Source organism: Hipposideros armiger, unplaced genomic scaffold, assembly GCF_001890085.2.
Source record: "Hipposideros armiger isolate ML-2016 unplaced genomic scaffold, ASM189008v1 scaffold_984, whole genome shotgun sequence".
Lineage (NCBI taxonomy): Eukaryota > Metazoa > Chordata > Mammalia > Chiroptera > Hipposideridae > Hipposideros > Hipposideros armiger.
In genome coordinates, this window is record NW_017732334.1 from 366,395 (window position 1) to 377,835 (window position 11,441).

General features: G+C 42.2%; 1 protein-coding gene and 1 pseudogene across 5 annotated transcripts in view; both read left to right on the forward strand.

Moving 5' to 3' along the window:
- LOC109375666 (TIMELESS-interacting protein-like) overlaps positions 1–1,849 on the forward strand; it is a 9,436-nt pseudogene extending 7,587 nt beyond the window's left edge.
- The window catches only part of NAIP (NLR family apoptosis inhibitory protein), a 55,203-nt gene that overhangs the window by 20,984 nt on the left and 22,778 nt on the right, over positions 1–11,441 (forward strand). For all 5 annotated transcript variants that reach the window (XM_019631171.1, XM_019631167.1, XM_019631168.1 and 2 more), the window contains exons 3-7: positions 3,130–3,341; positions 5,873–5,944; positions 7,865–8,432; positions 10,029–10,128; positions 11,030–11,111. In XM_019631171.1, coding sequence (XP_019486716.1) covers positions 7,868–8,432; positions 10,029–10,128; positions 11,030–11,111 — 747 coding nt within the window. In that variant the 5' untranslated portion in view covers positions 3,130–3,341; positions 5,873–5,944; positions 7,865–7,867. The remainder of the gene's footprint in view (positions 1–3,129; positions 3,342–5,872; positions 5,945–7,864; positions 8,433–10,028; positions 10,129–11,029; positions 11,112–11,441) is intronic.

The window sequence follows — 11,441 nt, forward strand, 5'->3', positions numbered from 1 at the left end:
CCAAGCTGGATACTCAGAGATTTATTTCAGAGAGAAGGCTTCCCGCATTAAGGCATATGTTTGATAAGGCGAAATTCAAAAGTAAAGGTCATGGGCTGGCCGAGTGGTTCAGTTGGTTAAGAGTTGGCTTAAGTGCGTGAGCTCTGAGCAACAGGGCCGCCGGTTCAATTCCCACATTGGCCAGCGATACTACACCTGAGCTGAGCTGTTGCTGAGCTGCCAACAAGTGGCAGGATGGCTCAGCTGGTGTAACAACAAGATTGCCTGTTCGATGGTGGGCTATGCCCACCCGCAACTAAGACTGAACTCGGCACCTTGAGCTGAGCTGCCACCTGGATGACTCAGTGGATAGAGCATGCGCTCTTAACAGCAAGGCTGCTGGTTAGACTCCCGCATGGGATGGTGGCAATGCCCACCCGCAACTAAGATTGAACACAGCACCTTGAGCTTAGAGGCCACGAGCTGCTGATGGGCAGTCAGATGGCGACTGGCGCCCTCCACAACAAAAATTGAAGAACAACAACTTGGCTGGTCCCCTTCCCCAATTTTCCAACACTTTCCCTCCCCCAATTCCCCAATAAAATCTTTTTTTAAAAAAAGTAAAGGTCCTGAGGCTGAAGACTTGAAGACGCTAACCAGACATAGAGCACTGTGTACATAGGCTATTCTCTAAACTGCAATTTGAGGATTTTATTGACAGAGTTGAGTACCCGGGAAATAAAAAGGAAGTTCAGACCTGTTGAAAACAAATTTAACTTAATCTCCCTAATTTATGTGAAGATTCTATTAGTAATAATGATGAAGTAGGGGAAAATAATGACCATGAGGTAACTGCTACTGAATCAGGTCCCTTTCTGACAAATTCATCCGAAAGTGAGATGTTTGCTTCTTAGACAAGTAGAAGCCTAACCGAAAAGCAACAACAAAGAATTGAGAGATATAAGCAAGTGGCCTTGGAAAGAAGCCAGGCAAAGCTACTGAGTAACAGTCCCTAGGACATGACTTGCTAATGAACTCACCCAAGGCACAGACAGCTGAAGATGTTAATAGGCTGAAGATCAAAAAAAGGAGGAGTCAGATGGATTAACAAAGACACTCTAGACAACCCATATAACGCTGCTGCTGCCAATATTGTAAATGAAGAGCCGGAATTAACACAGAAAACACAACTGGACCAATCCTTTTAAAATGTATAGCAGTAACTGTATGCTTCATCCAGAAATGTTACTGAGGTTGGATAGGCTTCAACTAAGAGGAAATCTATGAACTTGGTGTCCTCCAAGTTTGAGATAACTGTATTTTGTTTACTTTGAAATCCTTATGTAGTAAAACATTAACAGATTCCTGTTTAAAATCTGGTGTTATTTATAATTATACTTGTTTCTTATTAACTTTAGTTAAATCTATTCTCTTTAGTGTTTATTGCTATATAGATATGACTTTATAACAATAAGCAGTTAATAAGCTGCTTCTGCTGCTAGTGTGCCATCAAATGCCTTGTTTTCACTAAATTGGGTAGTTTTTTTTTTTTTTGGTATCGTTGCATTTATTTTGTGTCAAATTCTCCCGTTTGTGACATGTAGGAACTAAATTTAACTTTCAAATACATGGGTAGTTTTATCTTGTTTTTATATGTTTTCATGTTATATATTTGTTCTTCACTTTCATGTTAGAAAATAAATATTTTAGTTTAATATTTCATATTTTATGGCTGTATAAATATTTCATTAATAGTTATAAGAAAATTGGGTACTGTTTTAAGATGTAAATATGTAATGAATATTAATGTCCATTTAAAAAAAGAAATAAGGGGCCGGCCGAGTGGTGCGTTGGTTAAGAGCTGGCTTGGGACGCCAGCTCTGAGCAGCAGGGCCCTGGTTCAGATCCCACATGAGAGCCAGTGACATTGCTCTCTACAGCTAAGATACTGAACAACAGCTTGACCTGAGCTGGGCTGCTGTGAGTCTCCAGCAACGACGTAGGCTACAGCCCCTGCTGCAGTGGGCTGTCATAAGCTACCGTGTGTGGCTGGCAGCCAGCGTGAGTGACTGACAGCTGGTGTGAGCTGCCAAGAGCCGCCGTGAGCGGCCGTCCAGAGGCCGGTGACCGATCTCCCTCAGCCGGGAAGAGCGCAATGATAATACCAACATAGGCCAGTGAAGCAACGTCCTTCACAACTAGACTGAAGAACAGAACGACAGCAACTTGTCTCTTCCCCTCCCTCAATTCCCCAATAAAAATCTTAAAAACAAAAAGAAATAAAAATCTTACAAACAAACAAAAAAAATGAGCATCAATTACAATCAGACAGTCTTCAAGTGTGGTTAGTGGGAAGCAACCCCCCCTTCTGGCCCAGGGCCAGCTCATGGGTCAGGCAGCTATCATGTCTTGGAACAGTCTCTCCTCTCTAAGGCTGAAGAAAAGTATTTAGATTAAAAGCATGTAAGTCCTGGATTTAAGGACCAACTGTGACCCACTGTATGCCTGAACGTATGTCATAATCAAAACACTAACATTGTGTCCAAACAGTCAGGGGACAGCAGGACTTCTGCTCAGAGGAACCATAAACATTTTGTAAGATTTCTCAACACTTTTTAACTTCCTCATGTTCATGATCCTTTTTGTTCAGTTGTCTGTATTTCTCTAATGACTGGCAAATTCATAACATGAAATGATTTCATGAGTGGTGAGCAAGAAAGGGTACATACAACCTGTCCTCAGGAAGTGGGGTGGTGGAATTGCAAGGCCTTTAGTGGGTGGCGGAGTTTAGGAGAAAGGGCAAGAAGTTTGAGTCCATGGGACCTATAGTAAGGAAGACAAGGGCATAGGAGATTGTCGCGCTTTTGGAAGCAGCCTTAGGAGCTTCCAAATCCCCCTGTTGGGTCGGTCTTGTTCTTTAAGAATAGAAGATTCATTATTTTCTTTCAATGTTCTCCAATTCTGTTCTGGGGAGACCTATTATAAGGTGGACTGGGAGCTCTGATGGGGTTCTTATGGGATTTAAATTCTTGATTTCACTTGACTAAATTTCTATTTGAGTCACACCTCAGGCCAGGACTCTGGGAGTAATACACAATTTGTTCATTTATTAACTCAACAAACGTTGTACTTCTGCTATCTGTGTAACAGGATCCTAGGCAGTAGGATATAAACACCAAAAAAGAGGACACAAACTTAACCTCATGGATCTGTGAACCTCCCAGCCTAGAAGGCAGACCTATAAAGAACTCAGTGTGAAAATGTGAATACTATGCCAAGTGCTATGGGAAGGCAGAAGAGGAGCTGTAAAATGGGCTTGGATGCAAACTCAAATGGCTCAAGGGGCCAGACAGATAATGCAAGTAAGTGAAAAGGGGCCAGGTTACTGCAAAGTGGTGGCATCTGGAAGAGCCTCTAGATCAGCGATTCTCAGCCTTCCTAATGCCGCGACCCCTTAATACAGCTCATGTTGTGGTGACCCCCAACCATAAAATTATTTTCGTTGCTACTCTATAACTGTAATTTTGCTACTGTTGTGAATTGTAATGTAAATATCTTTTTGTTTTCTGATGGTCTTACATGACCCCTGTGAAACTGCTCTAGATGCTAGGCTCAGGGGAAGTAGAGAGATGTAGTTCTCACTGTACACCCTTGTGTACCTTTTGAATTTTATATACATGCATTTGTTACCTAGTTTAAAAAAAGATTTAAACATTTTTATTAAATTTATTTTTAACTGGCTAAATAGATTATATTTATTTATAATGACACTGGCTAATAACATTATATAAGTTTCAAGTGTACAATTCTATAATACATCATCTGTATATTTGTGTGTTCACAATTCAAAATCAAGTCTCCTTCCATCACCATGTATTTGACCCCTTTTAACCTCTTCTACCTCCCCCCATCCTCCCACAATCAGAATATGTGAGACAGGTGTTAACCCAAAGGCAAAAAATTAGATGATTCTTCTCTTAAAAGAAATTGAATAAACTGTTTCAGCTGACTTAGAGGAGCTAGTGTGGGCACTGGCACCCCAAAACAAAGAATCCTTCAAGAACTGGTCATTTTATGCTCAAAGAACATTCCAAGTGAGCTTTCAGCTGCTAGCTCTGTCTTTTCAGGTAATTTGCAATCATTTTCTGAGGTGTTCCTCTGACATTCAGGGCTTCTTCGGGGTAAATCTTGGCTCCTCAATCTGGTCTCCATAAAGTAAAGGTTTTAAGTTCAAGTCACACTCATGTGGCTTTTAATTAGATTTTAACTATAGTTTTGACCAATCAGCTTTTAAATTGCCTAATTCTTAAACAAATTGAAAACCAAGGATCAGTATTCATTTGAGGAAAGCTGGCAATGTGAAAAATAAGTACCAAGGCAAATGACAATAGCCTTGGAGGAAACAAACATAATTCAGGAGACAGAGGAACTAAACATTAGTATTGATAAAGTTAATTTGTTTATCAGGACCCACAAAATGGAGGCCATTCCAGTAGCCCAGCCCAAGTCACAAATCTAAACCTAAGTCAGCCTTGCGCTTATGGAAACAGCTGTCATGGAAACCTAACATACGTCAGTCACACTCTTCCAACTCAGCTTTAGCTTGTTTACCTTCCCCTAGATAACAGGACCATGGCCTTATGAAGAAACCCCCGCCATCCCTAGCCAGTCATGCCCTGTTTCCTCGTTGCCTCTTTATAAAACTCACTCTTGCCCCACATCACTGAGGCACTGCTCTCCCCCAATCCATGGGTTATTTTCCCTTGAATCAGGAACATCAAATGTGTTATTAAATTATTTTAGTTTTGTCATTTGACAGTATCATAAAAGAGATCCAGAAAGATTGCATTGGTTAAAAAATTAGATGTCATGAAAATAAGGAACAGAACAAGAAAGCTGTGGGAAATTAAAAGTATAATTGCTGAAATTAAGAATTACTAATAGGAGGGCCGGCTGAGTGGCGCGATGGTTAAGAACTGGCTTGGGACGCCAGAGGGCCCCGGTTCGGATCCCACATATGAGGGCCAGTGACACTGCCCTCTACAGCTAAGATGCTGAACAACAGCTCAACCTGGAGCTGGGCTGCCGTGAGTCGCCGGCGACGGCGTGGGCTGCAGTCCCTGTGGCAGTGGGTTGCCATGGGCTACCGTGTGTGGCCAGCGGCCAGCGTGAGCGGCCAGCAGCCGCAGTGAGCGGCCGTCCAGAAGCCGGCGACTGATCTGCCTCGCCCGGGAAGAGCGCAATGATGGTGCCAACTTGGGCCAGTGAAGCAACGTCCTCCACAACTAGACTGAAGAACAAAATGACAGCAGCTCGTCTGTTCCCCTTCCACCAGTTCCCCAGCGCTGTTCCCATCCCCCCAATTCCCCAATAAAAATCTTAAAAAAAAAAAAGAATTTAGGTAATCGATTAAATCCCCATCTAAATGATGAGATTACCAGAAAGAGTGAATGAAGCAGAATAACAGACAGTAGGAAATTATCAAAGAAATTATAGAAGATAATTTTCAGGGTTGATGGGACACCTACGTGTTCATGTTGAAAAGACCCACTGAGTACCTACCCAGTACAATGAATGTAGAAAGACCCAAATCTAGACAAAATATTTTGAAATTTTATAACCCCAAGGATAAAAAAGAAAAATCCTAGAAGATACCAGAAAGATAAAAACTGTCACCATCAAGGGAATAAGAATTATACTAGCTCTGTAACAATTAACCGACCTTAACTGTTCAGAATAAAATGCTTCATGTTGTGAAACTTGGTCAATTTTGTTGTTCCTTTTGGGTCCTGACTAAGCCCTTTTGATTCGATTTACTGGTAATTTCTCAGTGAACTGCAACTTGTTTTGAGTTTTAGTTCCTCAAATATTTTCTCATTGCTTTCTATTAAAGGACAAACACAGCATTTATACTCAGACTACACATTCTCCTTCCATTTGACTGGGACTCTGGATAAACCTCTAGGTAAGTCAATTACCTTCTCTGGCCAAAGTGCTTTTCTTCCACACCTAAACTTAAGGCCCCTTTGTTTCTCTTATTCTTGTTTCTCTCTTTGAAGGCAAGAGGACAGGCACCGGAGTCACACAGACTTGTTTTTAATCCTGGCTCCGCGACATAGTTGCCACACTGGCACTCTTAGCACTTGTAGTCATAGGCCATGAAATCTGGAGAGGGCCTCAGAGATCCACTCTCCTCCCTAGAAGTGGCCTTGGGATTAGCAAAACAGACCACTGAACCAGCACAATTGATCCCAGCTGGTCTGTTGCAACCCTGTGCTTATTTATCTCCAGGAGGCCTGGAGCCATGGTGCTGTCTCTTGGCCAAACTGGAATGGACTCTGCTAACTAGTGACTAATGTCGTCCTGTGCTAGGGTCTGAGACAGACCAGAGAGCAGCCTATACCAGCTTGTTTCTGTTTTTGAGACTAGTCATGCATCCTAGTTTTGGCCATGTGATCAGAGGGATACAAAAGACCCCTTCTCAGAAGAGGTTGTGGTTTCCCCGAGACCAAGGTATCTAGCACACATCTAGGTGGTTCATTACCTAAAATGCAGCACAGCCTGTGCAACTGAGAACGGCCCCCAGGAACTGGGCCTGGAAACTGAGACCTCTCTGATGTTAGCCTGTTTCTTCTTTTTATTTTTGTATTTTATCCTTTACCTTTATTAAAGTTTATGTAAGTATACTACATAGAGTCCTCTAGTTTCTTTCCATTATCCAACCCTGGATAATTGCTGAAGATAGCACTGTGAATGGAATAATTGAAACAGTTTTTGGCTTTATAATTTAAATCATGGCTAAGGCTTTGTTGGGAGAAAGATTTAGAGCCACTGATGGAGGCTGGCAGCTGAGGAATCCTTGGTTTGAAGTCACTCAAGTACTATAACTGTTGATAGGAAGGGAAAGCACAGCAATAGAATTTAAAGGTGGTCAGTCCAGAGCCAGAGGAAATAGCTAAGTGGATTAAGACAGAAATTCAGGTAGAGGGGAAGTCAGTCAAAAATACTGTACCTTGGCTGGTGTTGGCTGCTTTGGCAAAAATAAAAGCAACTAAGAAAGAGTCCTAGGCTGCCAAGACCACCAAGGTTTGGCTGGTTCCTCCTGTGAAGGGAAGGTACATGAGGCCAAAGGAGAGGTGGGCAGGTATTTCTTTTGGTCAGAATGAAACCCTCATCTGACAGATAACCAGTAAAGAGACTCTACAGGGAGAGGGCATCAAGAGAGCAACAATAAAGGAGCTGTTCAGTCAAAAAGCTAAGTAACCTGTGGCCTCATAGGGCTTCTTGAGGGAACATGGCTGAGATGGATTTAACACATTATTGACACAGGAGCTCTTTTCCTTTCATTAGGTACTGCCAAATGAAGGGCATGCTTGGTCTTAATCAAGATCTCCTATTAGCTGCTACTTTTGCAGGAATGTGGGCAGATGGGCAAATTGCATATCAGCTGAGCTGGATAAAGGCGGGGGCACATAAAACACACCTTGTAAAGTAGAACCACCCAATTCCACCTGAGAGTATTAAACAGCATACTCCTGAGGTTCCTGAAATGTTGAAGATGGAGGCAAGCATCTTTGGATTTGTTATATGATGATACCAAGATATCCCCTATTTTATACCTTTGACTTAAGTGATGACTGATGCTGTGATAAGAGGGCCTCCAACTGCTTGAACTCCATGTGACCTTACTGTTGGAATGGCAGGTTGCAGTGGGAGAGGCTATCACAGACCTACTAGCATATTTGCTCCGAATTGGGCTGAATGATGACCAGGAAATCAGTATGGTTCAGGAGAAAAGAAACAGGAAGAATAAAAGGATTGAAAACTATCCCAGGGGTAGTAAAACAAGTGGAAACGTTCATTAACCTTCTCTTTCCCTTTTCAGAAAATGGCCACTCAGGAGAAGGCAGCTGAAGAGAGGATTTCCCAGTTTGATTATGCTCTCCTCCCAGAGCTGTCTGCTCTTCTAGGCATAGATGCGTTTCAATATGCAAAGGAAATAGAAAAACAGGAGCATGAAGATCGAGAAAAAATGCAGAAAGGCTTTAACTCAGAAATGCGCAGTGAAGCAAAAAGGTTAAAGAGTTTTGTGACCTATAAGTCCTACAGCTCATGGACACCACAGGAAATGGCAGCAGCTGGGTTTTATTTCACTGGCATAAAATCTGGGATTCAGTGCTTTTGCTGTAGCTTGATCCTATTTGGTACCAGCATCCGGAGACTCCCCATAGAAGACCACAAGAAGTTTCATCCAGATTGTGAGTTCCTTTTGGGCAAAGATGTTGGTAACATTGCCAAATATGATGTAAGAGTTAAGAATCCAGAGAAGCTAAGAGGAGACAAAACAAGGTACCAAGATGAGAAGGCCAGACTCGAATCCTTCAAGGACTGGCCATTTTATGTCCACGGGATATCCCCAAAGGAGCTCACAGCAGCTGGCTTTGCCTTTACAGGTAATTTGAAATCATTTTCTGAAGTATTTCTCTGGAGTTTTTTTTTTTGTTTGTTTTTTAAGATTTTATTGGGGAAATGAGGAAGAGGAACTGTGTTGGGGAATTGGGGGAGGGGAATAGCCAAGTTGTTGTTCTTCAGTCTTAGTTGTGGAGGGCTCATGTAGCTCACCTCCAAGTCCAGTCACCATCCGGCTGCCCATCGGCAGCTCGCGGCAGCTTAGCTCAAGGTGCCGAGTTCAATCTTAGTTGAGGGTAGGCGTAGCCAGCATCCTATGAGGGAGTCTAACCGGCAACTTTGTTGCTAGGAGCATGTGCACTCACCAGCTAAGCCATCCTACCACCTGTTGGCAGCTCAGCAGCAGCTCAGCTCAGGCGTAGCTCACTGGCCCATGTGGGAATCAAACCGGCAACTCTGTTGCTCTGAGCTCGCGCTCTTAACCAACGCGCCACTCGGCCGGCCCTCTTTGATTCTTTTAATTGCTTCAATATTGGAGAGTTTTTTGGTTGGCTGGTTTTAATCATATGGCAAACTCTAATGTATAAGGCAAACTGTATTTCAGAAAATTGCACTTGTTTGAATTGTCCGAGCCATACCATGCATGTACGACAGACATGAATGAGAATTGTAATAGCAATAACAGCTATCATTTGCTAAGTACCAGCTAGATATGGATTAAGCACTAATTCTGATCCAACAAACTCGCCATTTCCCCCAAGTTCACAGTTGAATTCATTGAAGCTCAAAGAGTTTAAGAAACGTGCCTTAGGGCCAGCCGAGTGGCGCGTTGGTTAAGAGCTGGCTTGGGACACCAGAGGGCCCCGGTTTGGATCCCACATATGAGGGCCAGTGACACTGCCCTCTACAGCTAAGATGCTGAACAACAGCTCAACCTGGAGCTGGGCTGCCATGAGTCGCCGGTGACGGGGTAGGCTGCAGCCCCTGTGGCAGTGGGTTGCCATGGGCTACCGTGTGTAGCCAGCAGCCAGCGTGAGCGGCCAGTAGCTGCCATGAGCAGCCATCCAGAAGCCGGTGACTGATCTGCCTCACCAGGGACGAGCGCAATGATGGTGCCAACTTGGACCAGTGAAGCAACGTCCTCCACAACTGAAGAACAAAAGGACAGCAACTTGTCTGTTCCCCTTCCCCCAGTTCCCCAATAAAAAAATCTTAAAAAAAAAAAAGAAATGTGCCTTAGTTTCCACAGAAATTTCATGGAAAAGCTATGACAGGTTTTCTAACTGTGCTTTACTTCATGAGTGCCAGGGTTTCTCTGCTTCCTCACTACTTCTGCTCTGAGAGCTCAAATAGCAAAACACCTACTCTGGGAACACCTTGCAGGCATATCGAGTCAAACAGTTTAGCGGTCTGTATGTGAAGTATTGACATGGCTGAGGGGTGAGGTCCAGGGCTTAGAAAATGGTCATTTAGGGCAGCAGGGCTGTAAATAAAGATTCAGCCAGATGAGAGTGTGAGTGGACAGACAGGCTGGAGCACGTCTTACTCATGCGCACCACAGTCAGCTTCCAGACACATGCCTTCTGGACTATCTGCAGGTGCCATTGTGGGTCCATCTAAATGTTTTCCTTCATATGTAGGTAAACGGGACACTGTGCAGTGTTTTTCCTGTGATGGCTGTTTAGGAAATTGGGAAGAAGGAGATGATCCTTGGAAGGAACATGCCAAATGGTTCCCCAAGTAAGTAGAGAAATACCCTTTTTTTAAGACAAAACAAACTAAAAAAAGTCACTTTCCTGGAATAGCACCTTCAGTTTTGATTTTTTCCTGGGACATTCAAGTACGTATTCAAGTAAGAAAGTCCTGATTACATCTTGAAAATTTTGAATTATATAATTTTAAAAAAATTTCTTAAATGTTTTATTATCCCAAATACGAAGACATGTTTTGCTAAGTAGAAGTTTCAGGATCTGCCTTAATTAATACATAAGAATAATTTGCATAGGGATGATGTAAAATTGAATATAAAGGAAACTGGAAAGTAAAACAGTGTTTAAAATGTTATTACAAATGGTTTCATGTACTGCTGATTATATACCAAATGAAAATATTTTATTTTAATAACTCAGAGTTTTGATTATTGGCAATGGTCTTTAGTTCCTTGCTTAGAAAACAAAGTATATTTTAATTATTTACATATATATATATATATATATTCAAGATTTTATTGGGGAATTGGGGGAGGGGAACAGAACCCATCAGCTTTAAGTAGTTGTCTTCAATCTAGTTGAGGAGGGTGCAGCTCCGTGGTACATGTGGGAATCGAACTGGCAGCCTTGGTGTTATGAGCCTGAGCTCTAACCACCTGAGCTAACCGGCTGCCCCAAGATCCATCCATTTTGTCACAAATGGCACTATTTCATCTTTTCTTATGGCAGAGTAGTATTTCCATTGTGTAAGTTTTGAGATATCTTTTGACAGTTTTATTTGAAGTTTAATAAAATTCACTAATTTTAAGTATACAATTCAGTAAGTTTTAACAAATGTTCTTTGTGTAACCATCACTGCAATAACAGAGATATAGGACATCTCTATCACAGTATTGGGGTAAATTTTAATTATGTTTATTAATTAATTATAGATGTGAATTTCTTCAAAGTAAGAAATCCGCAGAGGAAATTACTCAGTATATTCAAAGCTACAAAGGATTTGTTGGTGTCACGGTAATTTACAGCAGCATTTTTTCCCCTCGTTTCCTTTTGATTACCTAATAATGTCTGAATTAGAAGGGGGTGGGCATTCTTCTATTTTGCCATGGGCTCTACTTCTTTCTTATCCCCTTCTTTCCTTCCCCTACTTCTCTTCTGGCAGAGTGAAGAAAGTCACGTTTTCTTGCTAAACCAGAGCCCTTACAGTTCGTTTTTCCAGGGCTGTTTTTTTTTTTTTTAAGATTTTTATTGGGGAATTGGGGGGATGGGAACAGTGCTGGGGAATTGGGGGAAGGGGAACAAACAAGTTGCTGTTGTTTTGTTCTTCAGTCTAGTTGTGGAGGA